The following is a 15,282-nucleotide window of genomic DNA, read 5'->3' as shown; positions in this document are numbered from 1 at the left end:
ATGTCTGTAGGAATTTTTCGAGTAATGGTTTTGCTGCTGCACTGAAACCGGATAAGTTTACCGGTACTTTTTTCAAGCGTTGGCAAACGAGAACCACCTTATGGCTCACGGCTATGAACGTGTTCTGGGTAGCCGGTGTCACTCCTACGGAAACTATCACTCCTGAACAGGAGAAGATGTTTAAGGAGGCCACCGTCCTATTCCTTGGAGCAGTCATTAGCGTGATCGGAGATAAGCTGGTTGATGCATATTTACATATGCATGTTGCCAAGGACTTGTGGGAGGCGCTCGAATCTAAATTCGGGGCCACCGATGCTGGGAGTGAGATGTATGTTATGGAGCAGTTCCACGATTACAAGATGGTTGACAACCGTTCTGTATTGGAACAAGCTCATGAGATAATATGCATAGCTAAGGAACTTGAGGTTCTTAAGTGCAATTTGCCGGGCAAGTTTGTCGCGGGCTGTATAATTGCTAAGCTCCCTAATTCCTGGAGGAACTTTGCTACTACTCTGAAACATCAGAGGCGTGAGTTCTCAGTAGAGGACATCATCGGCCATCTGAGTGTTGAGCAGAACTCGAGAGCAAAGGACTCCAATGGAAAAGCGGTGGAAAGCTCTTCTGCTGCCAATATGGTACATCAGAGGAACTTCAATTCTCACAAGCCCAAGGGAAAGAACTCTGTCCAACAGAATACCGACTTCAAGAAGAAGGGGAAGAAGCCCTTCAAGAAGAATAAGAAGGGAGATGGCTGCTATACTTGTGGTTCAGAGGAACATTGGGCGAACAAATGCCCAAACAAGTACAAGAAGCCGGCGCAGGACTCCAAGTCTGCAAACATGATTGTGGGCAACAATGAAAGTGGTGCATCTGGGTACGGTAATTTACTTACTGTATTTACAGTTTGTCAGTCCACCGATTGGTGGGTGGACACAGGTGCAAATATTCATGTGTGTGCTGACTTGTCATTGTTCTCTTCTTATCAGGCCACCGGTCGCGGGTCCGTATTGATGGGGAATGGCGCGAGTGCTTCTGTTCTTGGTGTTGGCACGGTCGATCTGAAGTTTACTTCGGGAAGGATCGTGCAGCTGAAGAACGTGCAGCATGTCCCCGCCATCAAGAAGAATCTCGTTAGTGGCTCCCTTCTGTGTAGAGAAGGGTTTAAGTTGGTGTTCGAGTCTAATAAAGTAGTAGTTACGAAATATGGACTTTTCGTTGGAAAAGGTTATGAATGCGGAGGTCTGTTCCGCCTTTCTCTAGCAGATTTTTGTAATAAAGTCGTGAACAATATTCATTCGAGTGTTAATGAATCTGAAGTTTGGCATTCACGTCTTTGTCACATAAGTTTCGGTGTTATGTCGCGGCTAGCAAAACTGAATTTAATCCCAACTTTCACTTTAGCCAAAGGTTCTAAGTGCCACTCGTGTGTGCAAGCAAAGCAACCTCGCAAGCCTCACAAGGCTGCAGAGGAGAGACACTTGGCACCATTAGAACTCATACATTCTGATCTTTGTGAGATGAATGGTGTGTTGACTAAAGGTGGAAAGAAATACTTCATGACATTGATAGATGATTCCACTAGATTTTGCTATGTGTATCTGTTAAATACTAAAGATGAGGCTCTACACTACTTTAAAATCTATAAGGCAGAAGTTGAGAATCAACTTGAAAAGAAAATTAAACGAGTCCGGTCTGATCGTGGTGGAGAGTACTTCTCAAACGAATTTGATTCATTTTGTGCGGAACACGGCATTATTCATGAGAGGACGCCTCCCTATTCACCCCAGTCAAACGGGGTTGCCGAGCGGAAAAACCGTACTCTAACTGATTTGGTTAACGCCATGTTAGATACATCGGGTTTATCCAAGGCATGGTGGGGGGAGGCTATATTGACCGCGTGTCATGTCCTGAATAAAGTTCCTACAAAAGATAATGAGGTCACTCCCTACGAGGAGTGGTCGAAGAGAAGGACGACACTCTCGTACTTACGTACTTGGGGCTGCTTGGCGAAAGTCAATGTACCGATCCCCAAGAAGCGCAAGCTTGGACCAAAGACTGTGGATTGCGTTAATTTGGGATACGCTAAGAACAGCGTAGGCTATAGATTTCTAGTAGTGAAATCTGAGGTACCTGACGTGAAGGTCGGTACAATAATGGAGTCGAGGGATGCTACATTCTTTGAGGATATATTTCCCATGAGAGATATGCAAAGCACTTCTAGACAGGAATCTGAGATAACTCCTGAGCCTGCCATTCCTATGGAATATTATGAACAAACACATGATGAAAATCCTGAGGAGGATGACGAGGAAGCCCGTGGTAGGGGCAAGAGACAAAGGACTGCAAAGACCTTTGGTGATGATTTCTTCGTATACCTCGTGGATGATAATCCCACTTCTATTTCAGAAGCGTATGCTTCTCCAGATGCTGATTACTGGAAAGCTGCTGTCCGTAGCGAGATGGACTCCATCATGGCTAACGGGACATGGGAAATCACTGATCGTCCCTATGGTTGCAAACCATTGGGATGCAAGTGGGTGTTCAAAAAGAAGCTTAGGCCCGACGGTACAATTGAAAAGTACAAGGCTAGGCTTGTGGCCAAGGGCTATGCCCAGAAAGAAGAGGAAGATTTCTTCGATACTTATTCACCTGTGGCTAGACTGACCACCATTAGAGTACTACTCTCATTGGCGGCCTCTCATGGTCTTCTCGTTCATCAAATGGACGTTAAGACGGCTTTCCTGAATGGAGAGCTAAATGAGGAAATCTATATGCAACAGCCAGATGGCTTTGTGATAGAAGGTCAGGAAGGAAAGGTGTGTAAGTTGCTGAAATCTTTATATGGTCTGAGACAAGCACCTAAGCAATGGCATGAGAAGTTTAATACAACTCTGACATCTGTTGGCTTCGTTGTTAATGAAGCTGACAAATGTGTATACTATCGCCATGGTGGGGGCGAAGGAGTTATATTGTGCTTGTATGTTGATGACATACTGATATTTGGAACCAACCTCAAAGTAATTGAGGAGGTTAAGTCCTTTCTGTCTCAAAACTTTGAGATGAAGGACCTTGGGGTGGCTGATGTTATCTTGAACATCAAGCTATTGAGAGATGATGAGGGTGGGATTACACTTCTGCAATCCCACTATGTTGACAAGATTTTGAGTCGCTTTGGATATTCAGACTGCAAGATTTGTCAAACACCATATGATCCTAGTGTGCTTATTCGAAAGTTTAAAGGCACAGCTATAGATCAATTGAGATTCTCTCAAATTATCGGTTCACTTATGTACCTAGCTAGCGCAACGAGGCCTGACATCGCGTTTGCTGTGAGCAAACTTAGCCGGTTTGTTGCAAACCCGGGCGAAGTTCATTGGCGTGCTGTTGAAAGAATTATGCGCTACTTGAAAGGTACTGTCAACCACGGGCTTCACTATACGGGATTCCCATCGGTACTTGAAGGGTATAGTGACGCGAATTGGATCTCTGATGCTGATGAGATGAAGGCCACTACTGGGTATATGTTTACTCTTGGGGGTGGTGCTGTTTCCTGGAAGTCTTGCAAGCAAACGATCTTAACAAGATCGACAATGGAAGCAGAATTAACAGCATTAGACACATCTGGTGTCGAAGCAGAATTTCTTCGAGATCTTTTGATGGACTTACCTGTGGTTGAGAAGCCAGTTCCGGCTATCCTTATGAACTGCGATAATCAGACGGTTATTGTTAAAGTGAAGAGTTCAAAGGACAATATGAAGTCCAACAAACATATAAGAATGAGATTGAAGTCTGTCAGACGTTTGAGAAACTCCGGAGTGATAGCGTTGGATTATATCCAAACGGCTAAGAATCTGGCAGATCCCTTTACTAAAGGGCTATCACGTGTTGTGATAGATAGTGCATCGAGGGAGATGGGTATGAGACCCACATGAGTTGCCATGGTAGTAACCTAACCTATATGATCGGAGATCCCGTGAAGTAGGACCTGGGAAAACAAGCCAGTGGTGAACTGAGGAGAGTAACTTTACTAACCCACTCCGTTGGAGATGCAATACTCTCGGATACTGTATGGTAGGATGACTACTGTCTTAATGTGTTCTAAAGCTTATATGTAAGCAAGATGCTGTCCTACAGAGCGATCTTTGGAGGAACACACCTATATGAGCTTGACTGCTGGTCACAGTCTATGAGATTTGGGTGATCTCTAGTAAACTCATGAATAGGCCAGGAGTGTGACTAATATGCTCCACCCGAGGGGTCACCTTCGGCAGCCTAGTACTAGTAAGACTTGTGGTGAAGCTCCTTTACGCCAAACTGACAATTCAAGGCATAGTCCATTGTTCAGTTGTGAAGGGGTGTAGCTACTTGTTCTAGGTGAAGCTCAACCTTAACAGGTCTTCACTGAAATGCTGGTATATTAAAACAGTGATTGGAACGAGGGAACACGATGTGCCCTTGAGATCTGGTGGGGGATTGTTGAAATTTGGAGGTGGGCCTTAGGCCCACTAGAGAATTTCAGAAAAATCTAAAGGGCCCATGTAGGTGGTGGCATGGCAAGGTGGTGGGAGTTTAGTCCCACCCCGCTAGTGGAGGAGAGTTTGGACCCCTTTATAAGGGTCTCTCTTCCACATGCTATTGGAGAGTGAGAAGAGAAGGTGCCCTCGCGCACTCCTCCTCCGCCGCCCGCCTCGCCACGCCACGCCTCGTCACGACGCGCCGCGGGTTGCGGGAATGAGCCGAGCCGAGCTCATACCTACGCGCTTATTTTTGCCGGTCAGGAACGGAGAATACGTAACGGACAAGGAAACGATCCGAGACGTCGGATCGTGATCGTTACCGACTCGGACTCTTCCACCCAGCCGTCTTTATAAGCACGCGATCGCCTACCCTAGCCGTCACGAAATCAGATCACATCTGCCTCACGCGTTCGTTCCTTGAACTGCTGCTGCCGCCGGCGACTCCGTCCCGTTTACCGCGTACACGGTCGACGGGAGAGCAGGCCTCCGAAACCTCGCCTCTCCGGTTCCTGTACGGGAGAGGGGCGATTAGGTTTTTGGGGAGCGATCACGCGACTGCTCGCCTCCGTCCGTCTGCTTCGTCTACGTCCGCGTCGCCCTCGTCATCGCCATGTCTTCACCAAGCGAAGCTGATCGTCTCCGCGAGGAAGCCGAAAAGAAGACGGCAGAGGATACTGCCTCTGCCGCCGCCGCCGCTGCTGCTGCTACGGCCAACTGGCCGATTGGAGGGTATGACTCGTTTATCCTCTTGTTCGTATTTATTCTAGCAGTACTACTTGTTTGCATAGATGTATCCACTATATGCGTAGTATGTGCTAGGTTAGCTCAACATCAGTATGTCATTAGTCTAGTCAATGCCATGCTAGTTATTATTTTGTGGATTAATCTACTCGGAAAATTGCCTATTTACTCAACACGCTCTTGGCGAGATCGCTGCCCCCCGGATCTCGCAGTACGACACATAGTGGTGGGGCGCCGCGCAGCGGGGGGCGCGGAGCGGGGGACGCGGGGCAGAGGGCGCCACGCGTGGTTGCCACCGACTGCGCGCTCGTCGGCAAGAGCGCTGCCCCCCGGATCTTGCCGACGACACATGGTGGTGGGGTTGGGTGGGAGGCTGACGACGGCGTGGCCATGCTGTAAGGAGAGACGGGGGAGGTAGAGTTGCTCCGGCAGGTCAGTCGCGTCGTCCAAGGTTCCACAACTCCGGCGCGCGGCGCGCCGGCCGCAGCATAGATGCGTTGCTCAGTGGATAGCACGGGAGGGGGGAACGGTGGTGGGTGGGGGGTACGGGATGAGTGTTGGCTGCTGCAGTGAAGAGAGTGCGGTGGTGATTTAGACTTGGCCAGTGTGGCTTTTTGCCTAAAAAATATCATAATTAACACAGATGTGGCCGATGTCTTCTACTGCAACCTCATGTACACAAGCGTGTGTTGGTGCACTGGTATGATAGGGAAAGATGGAGGAAAGAGTTTTTAGGTGCCCAGTGTTGACTGCAATTTCTATCAATTTTGTTCTTATTCTTATATTTTGTAAGTTGCATATGAATTATGATATTGTAGCCTAAAAACAATTGATACTCTATTTAAATTATATTTTATATATATTTCAATTTTACAGGATGTGTCAGTGATAGATATGGATATTGATGACCATCAAAATGAACCTACCAACAAGAGCCCGAAGGTGATAGATATGAATATCGTGGACCATCAAAAAGAAGCTACCGATAAGAGCCCGACGGATATGTCATTGGAAGAGAACAAAAACTCAGCAATCCTTATACAAGATATAGATACATCCAATTCAGGTCATACCAAACCGAAAAGAGCAAATACTAATATTACACCACAAGGTACTTACTTTTACAATGATTATCAACTTTTTCATTCTATTGGTCTTTTTTATGATCTACTAATTTGGCTTCATGTCGTCGCATGACAGATTATATTTGCACCGCGGGCGATATTTCAATTATTAAATCAATTATGCCCTTACATTCAAATACTAAGTTGGTGCACATCAATGATGCATTATTATCAAATGCTGAGATGAGATGCCTTACGCACGATGATGTGTTTTTGCACGATGATGTAAGTCAAACCACACAAACTCTGTTAAACTAACAAAAATATATTGTATCTTCGCATGGTAAGTGTATTAACATTTAAATGTATTCTATCTTTGAAACTATAGGTAATAAATGCATACATATATTGCATTAGTGCCCAAGAGCATCTACAAGATAGAGTGGGTGGAAAGGTACACATTGCAAGCACATTTGTGTCTTCCCTTCTAAAAAAAGATGAGATAGACCCGACAACACATCGTCACATTGTAAAACGAGTAAACACTGTTCTGGAGCATGACATGGTCAGTCTTAACTCACTACACTTACATATAATGATGCAACATTTTTTTACGTGAGAGTAGTCACGTGTTATGTTATATAATATGTATTGCTTTAGGTATTCCTTCCAATTAACATTACAAAGTACCACTGGTATCTATGGGTTCTCAATGCGAAGAAACGAGAGATACATGTGTTGGACTCACTTGGAATTGGCATAAACCGAAGTGACCTCACTATGACGGTAAATGTCTACTTCATGTGTTTCTTTCCCTAGACATTACATTTCATTTGCCTAATACGTGGTGACTTTTTTTCCATTTAATAGATACAAGGACTTGACAAGCACATAAAAATCGCATGTGATATGTCGGAGTTTAAGAGAGGTGATAGGTGGCAGGACCTCAATATTATGAATTGGACAGTCGTAGAACAGTTCCAAAAGCCACTCCAAACAGATGGGCATGATGAACACATCTCATATTTAAACTGAATTATAGAGAAATTTATGATAGATAGAATAGTAAGTCATGTGAATAATAAATTTTTGGTGGTAAATATGGTCTTATTTTATAGCCAAAACATTGAGGTAATAGATACATTTGACGATGCATGGAGACATGCACAATGAACATTTGACAAAAGCCTAAAGGAATATTTCAATGTTGCAGCACGTCGTGTGGATTGTTTATGTTAAATTTTATGGAGTATTGGACAGGAGAACTTTTGTCAGATCAATTCACTCAGGTATCTCTTTTTCTTAATATCAGATTTCATCTCAAATGCACGTACTTTTTTAACGAATTATTTTTAATTGCTGAATTATTTTTAATTGCTATATGCAGGAGGACATGAAAGAATTTCGACGAAAATTAGCTGTCATACTATTGAAGACAGAACTTAATAAGTTAAAAGGAAGTCCAATATACTATGAGCCTGACAATGAAGAAAAAAATCTGATTCTGATGTTAAGCTCCTGGATGATCGAAAGCGTAAGCGGCAAGATACACCTGATGGAGCCGAAGACAAAAGCCCCCTTCGAGGCCCCATCATGGGCGTAGACCCGCATGATTTAGTTGACAAAATATGCAATGACATCATGTCAATTAATGATGCTGATTTGTTGGAGTAAGCACCATGTCTAAGAAATATAAAGTTTCAATATTAGCTATTAGAATGTTACAATTATTAATTGTTACCTACAGGAAGGAGTGGATGCGAAGCTCTAAACCCCATCTGATAGGTTTAAGTCTTAGAAGAATTCAAGGTATACTACACAGGGACCAGCCGCTGGACGTTGATTGTTTCAACATGGCTATACGTATACTTGCATGTGACAAGGCCTTATTGGCGGTAGATCCTCCGGTGCGCTACATGGATCTACAATTTTCAGTGAGTTGCCACAATCATAGATTATATTATCATTGTCATCGTCATGTTTCTTAACCATTTTTCACCCAGACGGCTGTGACCGAGGCCGCTCTTGCTTTTGCACGAGATCTGGATTCACAGGTACAACCAGATATTCAGGCGCTAGCAGCATTGCTTCGTAGCTGGACTGAGATAGAGCGCAACATCTCATCATGCAATTTGGTAAGTTTGGTCTATTTTATATGATTGTCGTGATAAATGTTTATTCTTAATGAATGTTGCTTGTAGATTTTGCTTCCTCATAGATTCCTTGGCCACTACATCTTGTTCGCGATCAACAAACATGCCCGTCAAGTATTTATTATGGATCCTCTTTTTCCGTCCTTATTCTCGGAGAGATATGCACTAAAATTTCAAAGGATTTCATTCTACCTGAATGATGCACTGGAATTAGCGCAACCAGGTTGGAAGTCCGATATTTTCTTCTGGCCACGTAAATTAGCAACTGATGTTCCAACGAGCCTAGACCGGTCAGTTACTATGAAAATCACTATGCACTTTTTATATTCATTGTCATTAATTCCCAAAATAATGATAGTGTATTCGTCTACAGGTATGAATCTGGTTATTTTGTTTTCCATTTTATGCTCTCATGGTATGGTAACAAATTTGTTCGTCCACTTTGCACGGTGAGTGTTTGATAGCACATATTAATAAAAAACGAAGCAGCATTGCATGCTAATGAGATACATTGCTCATGTAGGATGGTTATGAGCTGAGAAAGAATTTTTTGATATGTTTGCTCGACTATCATGCGAATGAAGCTGAAGACAACATCCCGTATAATATGCGACAGATTATCAAGTGCCTGAAGTAGGGAGTTAGTTATCTAGATAATTAAAGTGGACTTATCTCTACACACCTGTATTCAAACTATTTTTTTATCGATTTTTTTTGTTCATCTCCATGGATTTGTTTATTGTATTTTGCCATATGTTGTGGCTATATATTTATAATATGAATTTTATGATGCAATATGTTTCGGTGAAGAAAATAATTAATCTCTGTTATATCTAAACCCGTATGATGACGCGCCATTAAGAACGAGGATGTATACAAAGAAAGCTAGCCGTATGTAGTACAAATAGTAGACTTTGGTTATGTCTATCATACATGATTATGTGTTTTAATTTGTAAGTTTAGTTATGACGAACTTGGTTTGTATCCACTATGTAGATGACTATTTCGTCATGTTTGTTTGTCTCTATGGCGTTTCAACGGATGTGCTAATTTTATGAATGTTTTAGTTATTATCTATATTTCAAAACAAGTTTGTTCATGCTCATAAATTTTCAATTACCTTTAACATTGTTCTGTTCTTGAAATATCTTCTATAAAAGAACGAGCGTCTAAGATATTCAAATTCTGTGCTATCATTTTATCAAGTAATCTTTTCACATCATATTTCGTATGCCGTGGCAACACACGGGCATTTAACTAGTGGTACTGTAAATGCGGAATATTGTGTTCCATTCTAGTAGTAATGAAACAGGGGCCTGAAGGTCCTTTGGCTGTTCAATTTTGTTTACCTAATTAGTGTATTATCTTCTATTATTGTAATGAAACAGGGTCTGAATATTGTCTTCCATTCTAGTAATGTTGCGAGGAGCTGGCTGATGCATGTTGATGATGTGGTTGGTTAACCAAGTAACGACTTCTAGTTGTAGCAACACCCAAATGCATTTTTCACCCACGGGAAGTTAATGAACGTGAATGAAGAACGTTCTGCTTCATATGAATTGTCCATCCTGCTTATGTCCATCCTGCTACCGCTGCCTACCCTTAATCCTTTCGTCTACTCTGTTCTTGTTGCTTCATCTGCCAGGTAAACATGCTGTTGTGCCCAGGTCCATATCATGAGAGACCATCACTTTGCATTTTTATTCGGTTTCATCAGTTTGTTGTATGTGTTCCGGACAGCAGTTTCAACACAGTTACTAATGTTCATTGTCATTAATGAGATATTGAGAATGCAGTACAATCTTGACTTGCGGTTCTGGGGCCAACAGGAAATTGTTTACTGATTAACCAATCAAACTTGTGTATCTACCAACTATCAAGAGAGGACATTCTTGTATGTTGTGCTAAAAAAAACCTGTGCAAGTATCAGTACATGCGTGTTGCCCTAGTTTTATTTATATATATTTATTTATGCAATAATGCGCTTGTGCAATGAATTCTGGCTTTTATACCTGCGCCGAATAGGCTGTTATGTAATCAAAACTATATTGTGTTGTTATGTAATCAAAACTATCTTGTGTTTTCCCTTAAATAGCTAGCAATTTTTACTTGGGTTATGTACGACTCTAGTTATTTAGTTTAGACTGGTTTCATTGCTGAGTTTGGTTTCAAGACAGGGCAGGGCAGGTCAGGCACATATTTCACCCTAAATTCATTAGTAAGCATGCATCTATTGGACTACAGTCTAGGAGAACCTGAAGAGTCGACAGCAAAACTAATTTGGTTGATTGAGGAAGGAACAACATGTAGTGCATTATGTAATTTTCTAAGACAAGAATCAATTAGGACGGGCCTTTCCTCCCTTTTCTCTGGAAATCTAATTTGGTTCATAACTAACTGGATCTTATATAGCATAGAGGACAGACAGTGGCAGTGCAATTGTGAATATCAATCTCAGATAAAGGAATGATCAGAAAATGTGATTCAAAGAGCACAATTGTACAGTTTGTGTTACCATGCTAAACATCCAGGGTTCAAAGGGCGAGTAGAAGCAGAGCACCACTTACAAGATGACTTTCCTTGGTCCGAAGCCACATAGTATCATTTGGTTTTGTTTTTAACCAAAGCCACAGATTGATTAGCCACACATTTTTCTTTCCCAGTATCCTGCCAGAAATGAAAAAGATGAGCACTATCGTCTGCACTGACTGACAAGATGTTTTTCGAAGTGACACCAGATCCGACCAGTAGTGCACAAGGAGAGACAATCGACAAGAGTATGCGGCTGGAGGACCAAGTGGCAGTTCAGGTTATCGCTACTAATGGTGCTTCTGTCTGCAAGATGGTAGCCCTCAGTTTTGCTCCTCTCTGCAATGTCAAAGCTCAGGTAGATGGTGTCACCCCTAATGGAGCCTGCAGGGAAAAGCTTGATAGGCACCGAGAGAGAGCAATACAAGCCGATGAACAAGGCATGTGCCCCGCCACCAAAGCTGTTGACTCGGCACAATGTCCCGGCGCCCAAATCCACTCTATACACGTCGTACCTCCTCTTGGCCACGTTATTGGTGTCATGGTGTCGTGAGAACCTACGGTGCACCAGCATCAACTCTCCAGCACTGTCCATGAGGTGCACAGTATCCGCCACCGGGGAAACCGGCATGGGTAGCTTGGCAACCAGCTCCAAGCGTGGTGGCTGATCCTCCAGCACCATCACGCCATCAGTGGTGACACAGTAGAATCGTCCTGCGATCATTGAGGAAGCCGTTCCCAGCGCCACCGGACTCGGACTGTGGAAGTTTAACAACGTCCAGTGGTCATCGCCGGGCTTTGCCATGCCGAGCATGTTGAGCCTGCTAAAGCAGAGCACCACCGTGGAATCATCATTGAGAATGCCGGAACCCCAGGCTGGAAAGTGGGTGTCAAAAGCACTAGTGTAAAGGAAGCACTCGTAGCCCTGATAAGACAGCAGCGCCATGAGCGGCGGGAGCTGGGTGAGATGGCGCGTGAGCGGGTTGAGCAGGTGGACCTTGGTGCTCCGCGGCCAGTCGAGCACGACGAGTAGGCCCTCGGAGGAGAGGGCGAGCACCTCTTGGTTATGGAGACCCGGGAGGTGAACCCGGATGCACTCGCCGGTGGAGGAGTTGAGGAAGCGGCGGACGTTGGGAGAGTCGATTCGTTCCCGAGGTTCCCGGAGCATGAGCCACCGTCGGGGATGGAACCGGCGGTCGAGGTCGCCGTGCGCGCGCGGGTCCGCGCAGCAACGCCGCCACGGGCTGCACACCGCGCGGAAGCGGAGGTAGTCGGCGACGTCGTAGGCGAGGACGCGGTCGGCAATCATCCCTGCCACCCCGTCCCCGAGATCAGCCCAGTCCCTCCGCTTAGTTTCAGAGGGAGGCATGGAGACGGCGCAGCTCGTGGGTGCTCCGATCCCAAATTACCTAGCTGCACAAGGAGGATTCTGTTGAGTTGAGTCCTTGATAGGGAAAGAGGGAGAGAGAGAGAGAGGGAGAGGGCGGCGGCGGCGGCGGTACTGACCTGGCTACGGTGCGGCTTGTCCAGATCCAGGAGCCGCCGTGGTCGTGGTGAGCAGTTCACCGGCGGCGTGCGAGGAACAAAGAAAAAAGAACAGAAAAAAGGAACGCCCAGTGCGTTAGCATGTGGCCAGCGACAGAAACCAATGAGGTATTTTCCCTTGCAACACGTGTGGACTAAGGACTTGCTTTCTTGTCATTGCCATGTCATCAATCCGTGGGACATGTGTGACGATCAATGACAAAATTAACCTCTGGGCTGAAAGAACTCGCAAAGTAAACCCGAAGGGGAATTTTTTTACCCAACCGACTCTTTCGTGTGGCGTCTGACACCTATACGTCATACTACACTGTGTGAGGCCTAAGACGTTGGCGCCACACGCCTGGCCACGCTGGCACAGTTGGCCCCACCCCAGGCAGTGCGACGCCTAAGCCTCAGGCGTTGCACACTCTGCAGTGTGGCGTCGAGCGCTTAGACGCCACACTGTGACTTATCCAGCCACGGGTCAGCCCCCTCCCCCACCCCCTCCTCATTCTCCTCCCTTCACTTCACTTCACAGCTCGTGTTCAAGTCGTCCCCTTCCTCAAATCCCTCTCCAAATCAGCAGATCTGAAGGTTTGGTCCGGACATTTGTTGTCCAATCCCTCCCCTAAGGTAATCCCCCCGATCCCCTCCTTCTCATCCAAAAAAAAAATCATTTGGTCACTTTTTTGCAAATGTGAGGAAACCCTAGTTTTTCATGAAATGTGGGGTGTATATGATATTGTTGTATTTGTTTGTATGTTAGGAGAAGGGGTATGATGGGGTTAGGATTAGGGTTGTTTGGATGTTTGCATTATGGTTGTGTTAGGGTTAGGCTAGGGTTAGGGTTAGGATTAGGGGTAAGATTGGGTTAGGATTATGGATGTTTGGAAGTTAGAAATAGGGTTTATTTTTATTAAGTAGATATTATAGTATTTGGATGATTGCTTATAGAAAATATTGTATGTTGTGTTGTTTAGGGATGGGAAGAACATGTGTTTATGTTCATCACGTGGACAAGGATGCCTTTTTAAAAGGCAATATTGATCCGAACCCGGATGAGCTTGACATGGTGTTCGATTTCTGTCCTAGCTATGCTGAATTGTTGAAACAAGTCCGGAAGGATTTGAATTGGATGGACCCTAGTGACGTTGTTGAGTTTAATGGTAGGCATAATGTGGGATTCGGAATGCACATTCGTTGGAAGACCATGCGTGTCAACTCTGAGCAACGTTGGCTTGCATACAAGGATACGGTGGCCGAATCACTAGACAAGGCTCTAGAGTTATTTGCCATCCAAATAAATGTTCCTAACTTGCACTTGGATTTGAACCGGGTTGCCTCTCCGATTGGTGAAGCAAGTACTCCACGCATCAACGAAGAGGCAAACATTGAACCTCTTTCAGCACAACAATCGAGTATCCAACATGAACCATTGCTAGAGGAGAATGATGAGCATGATGATGATGAGAATGATGGTACTATCCTCCATGACAACAGCCTTGATGATTTGGACAAATATAATTTGCAAGAGACAATGGACCATTCTATTCCGTACTCACATGGCTATGCATCCGAGTCGGACGATGAGGGTCCCTATGAAGAAGTTGATGAGGAAGGGTTCACGGCAAAGGAGGTTGAAGCTTTCACGAAGGTATTAGGGCGGGATCACCGGACACCATTGTTCAAGGATCTTAGCCTTGCGGATGAAGTCGTGGTTGACGGAGGCGAAGGCATATTGTTTGGAGTTAGGCCACCTTCTCACCGGGACAAACATGGGAAGAATATTATATTGCCGGGGTCAAATTTCAAAACATTCCTTGAACTGAAGATGTGGTTGGATGAATATTTCGTTACGCATTATAGGCAACACAAAGTTATTCATTCAAACATGAAGCTGCGTTACACGGTTGCATGTGAGGATTCAGGGTGTCCTTGGATTGTCCGTGCAATACCATGGAAAGGAGGGCCAGGATGGAACATTGTCAGTTGTATGCCTCACACGTGTCGAGCAATCCAAGTGAAAGAAGCGCCAGCCGGGACTCTATCTTTCTTCCCTCCATCTTCTACCTCCGGCTCTGGAGGTGACATACCAATAAAGGACTCCATTTGGTGCCGCCATCCCTCAAAATCAGTGCTCATACAAAGAGGCTTCCCCTCAATCGGAAGTGTGGTGATCATGGAAACATCTTCAAGAGTAACTGTCATCTCTCCGGTCCGGAGGTGAAAACTATGGGTCTCCGGCCTCCACCGTTCAGTAAGTGCACTGATTGCCACATCGTTCAGGTTGGGCGTTGACCGACTCACAAGCTGAATGAATGAAAGGAGTCCTGTCATCTCGATATATGGTGTGTACCGCTCATCGTATGGCATGACAGTCGATGCCCCGTGAGACCGAATCTTCAAGGGCATAAGCTTCTGCAAACATAAAGGAGTGATATGGTTACAGTTTCATCTTATTAAATAAATACGTGATTATTGAACATATGATCTACTTACCATTTGCTTCTCCGACATCAAATATGCCCGATGTTCAACGTCATAGGCATCATTCAAAAGCCACACCATCCTACATATCACAAAAAAATACACTTATGAATCTACTTATGAATCCTACATATCATTCAACTTATGAATCCTACTTATGAACCCTACATATCACAAAAGCCACACCACACCATCCAAAAGGCATCATTCAACTTATGAATCCTACATGTCACAAAAGCCACACCACACCATCCAAAAGGCATCATT

At 44.6% G+C, this 15,282-nt stretch overlaps 1 protein-coding gene across 1 annotated transcript; it reads right to left on the bottom strand.

Moving 5' to 3' along the window:
- Window positions 1-10,934: 10,934 nt before the first annotated feature.
- LOC123440660 lies at window positions 10,935-12,660 on the bottom strand. Its single transcript, XM_045117221.1, has 2 exons — window positions 12,511-12,660; window positions 10,935-12,417 (listed from the first exon to the last, which is right to left on the bottom strand). Exon 2 carries the CDS (start codon window positions 12,371-12,373, stop codon window positions 11,168-11,170), a length of 1,206 nt encoding a protein of 401 aa, XP_044973156.1. The 5' UTR covers window positions 12,374-12,417; window positions 12,511-12,660; the 3' UTR covers window positions 10,935-11,167.
- Between the last annotated feature and the right edge of the window lie 2,622 nt (window positions 12,661-15,282).

This window comes from Hordeum vulgare, chromosome 3H (genome assembly GCF_904849725.1).
Source record: "Hordeum vulgare subsp. vulgare chromosome 3H, MorexV3_pseudomolecules_assembly, whole genome shotgun sequence".
In the NCBI taxonomy this organism is placed as follows: domain Eukaryota; kingdom Viridiplantae; phylum Streptophyta; class Magnoliopsida; order Poales; family Poaceae; genus Hordeum; species Hordeum vulgare.
Note: the sequence above shows the minus strand (reverse complement) of the source record. Positions and strands in the feature narration are given on the sequence as shown.

Excerpts from the sequence above, each read along its gene's own strand:
- LOC123440660 (XM_045117221.1), bottom strand. The coding sequence starts at position 12,373 with ATGCCTCCCTCTGAAACTAAGCGGAGGGACTGGGCTGATCTCGGGGAC.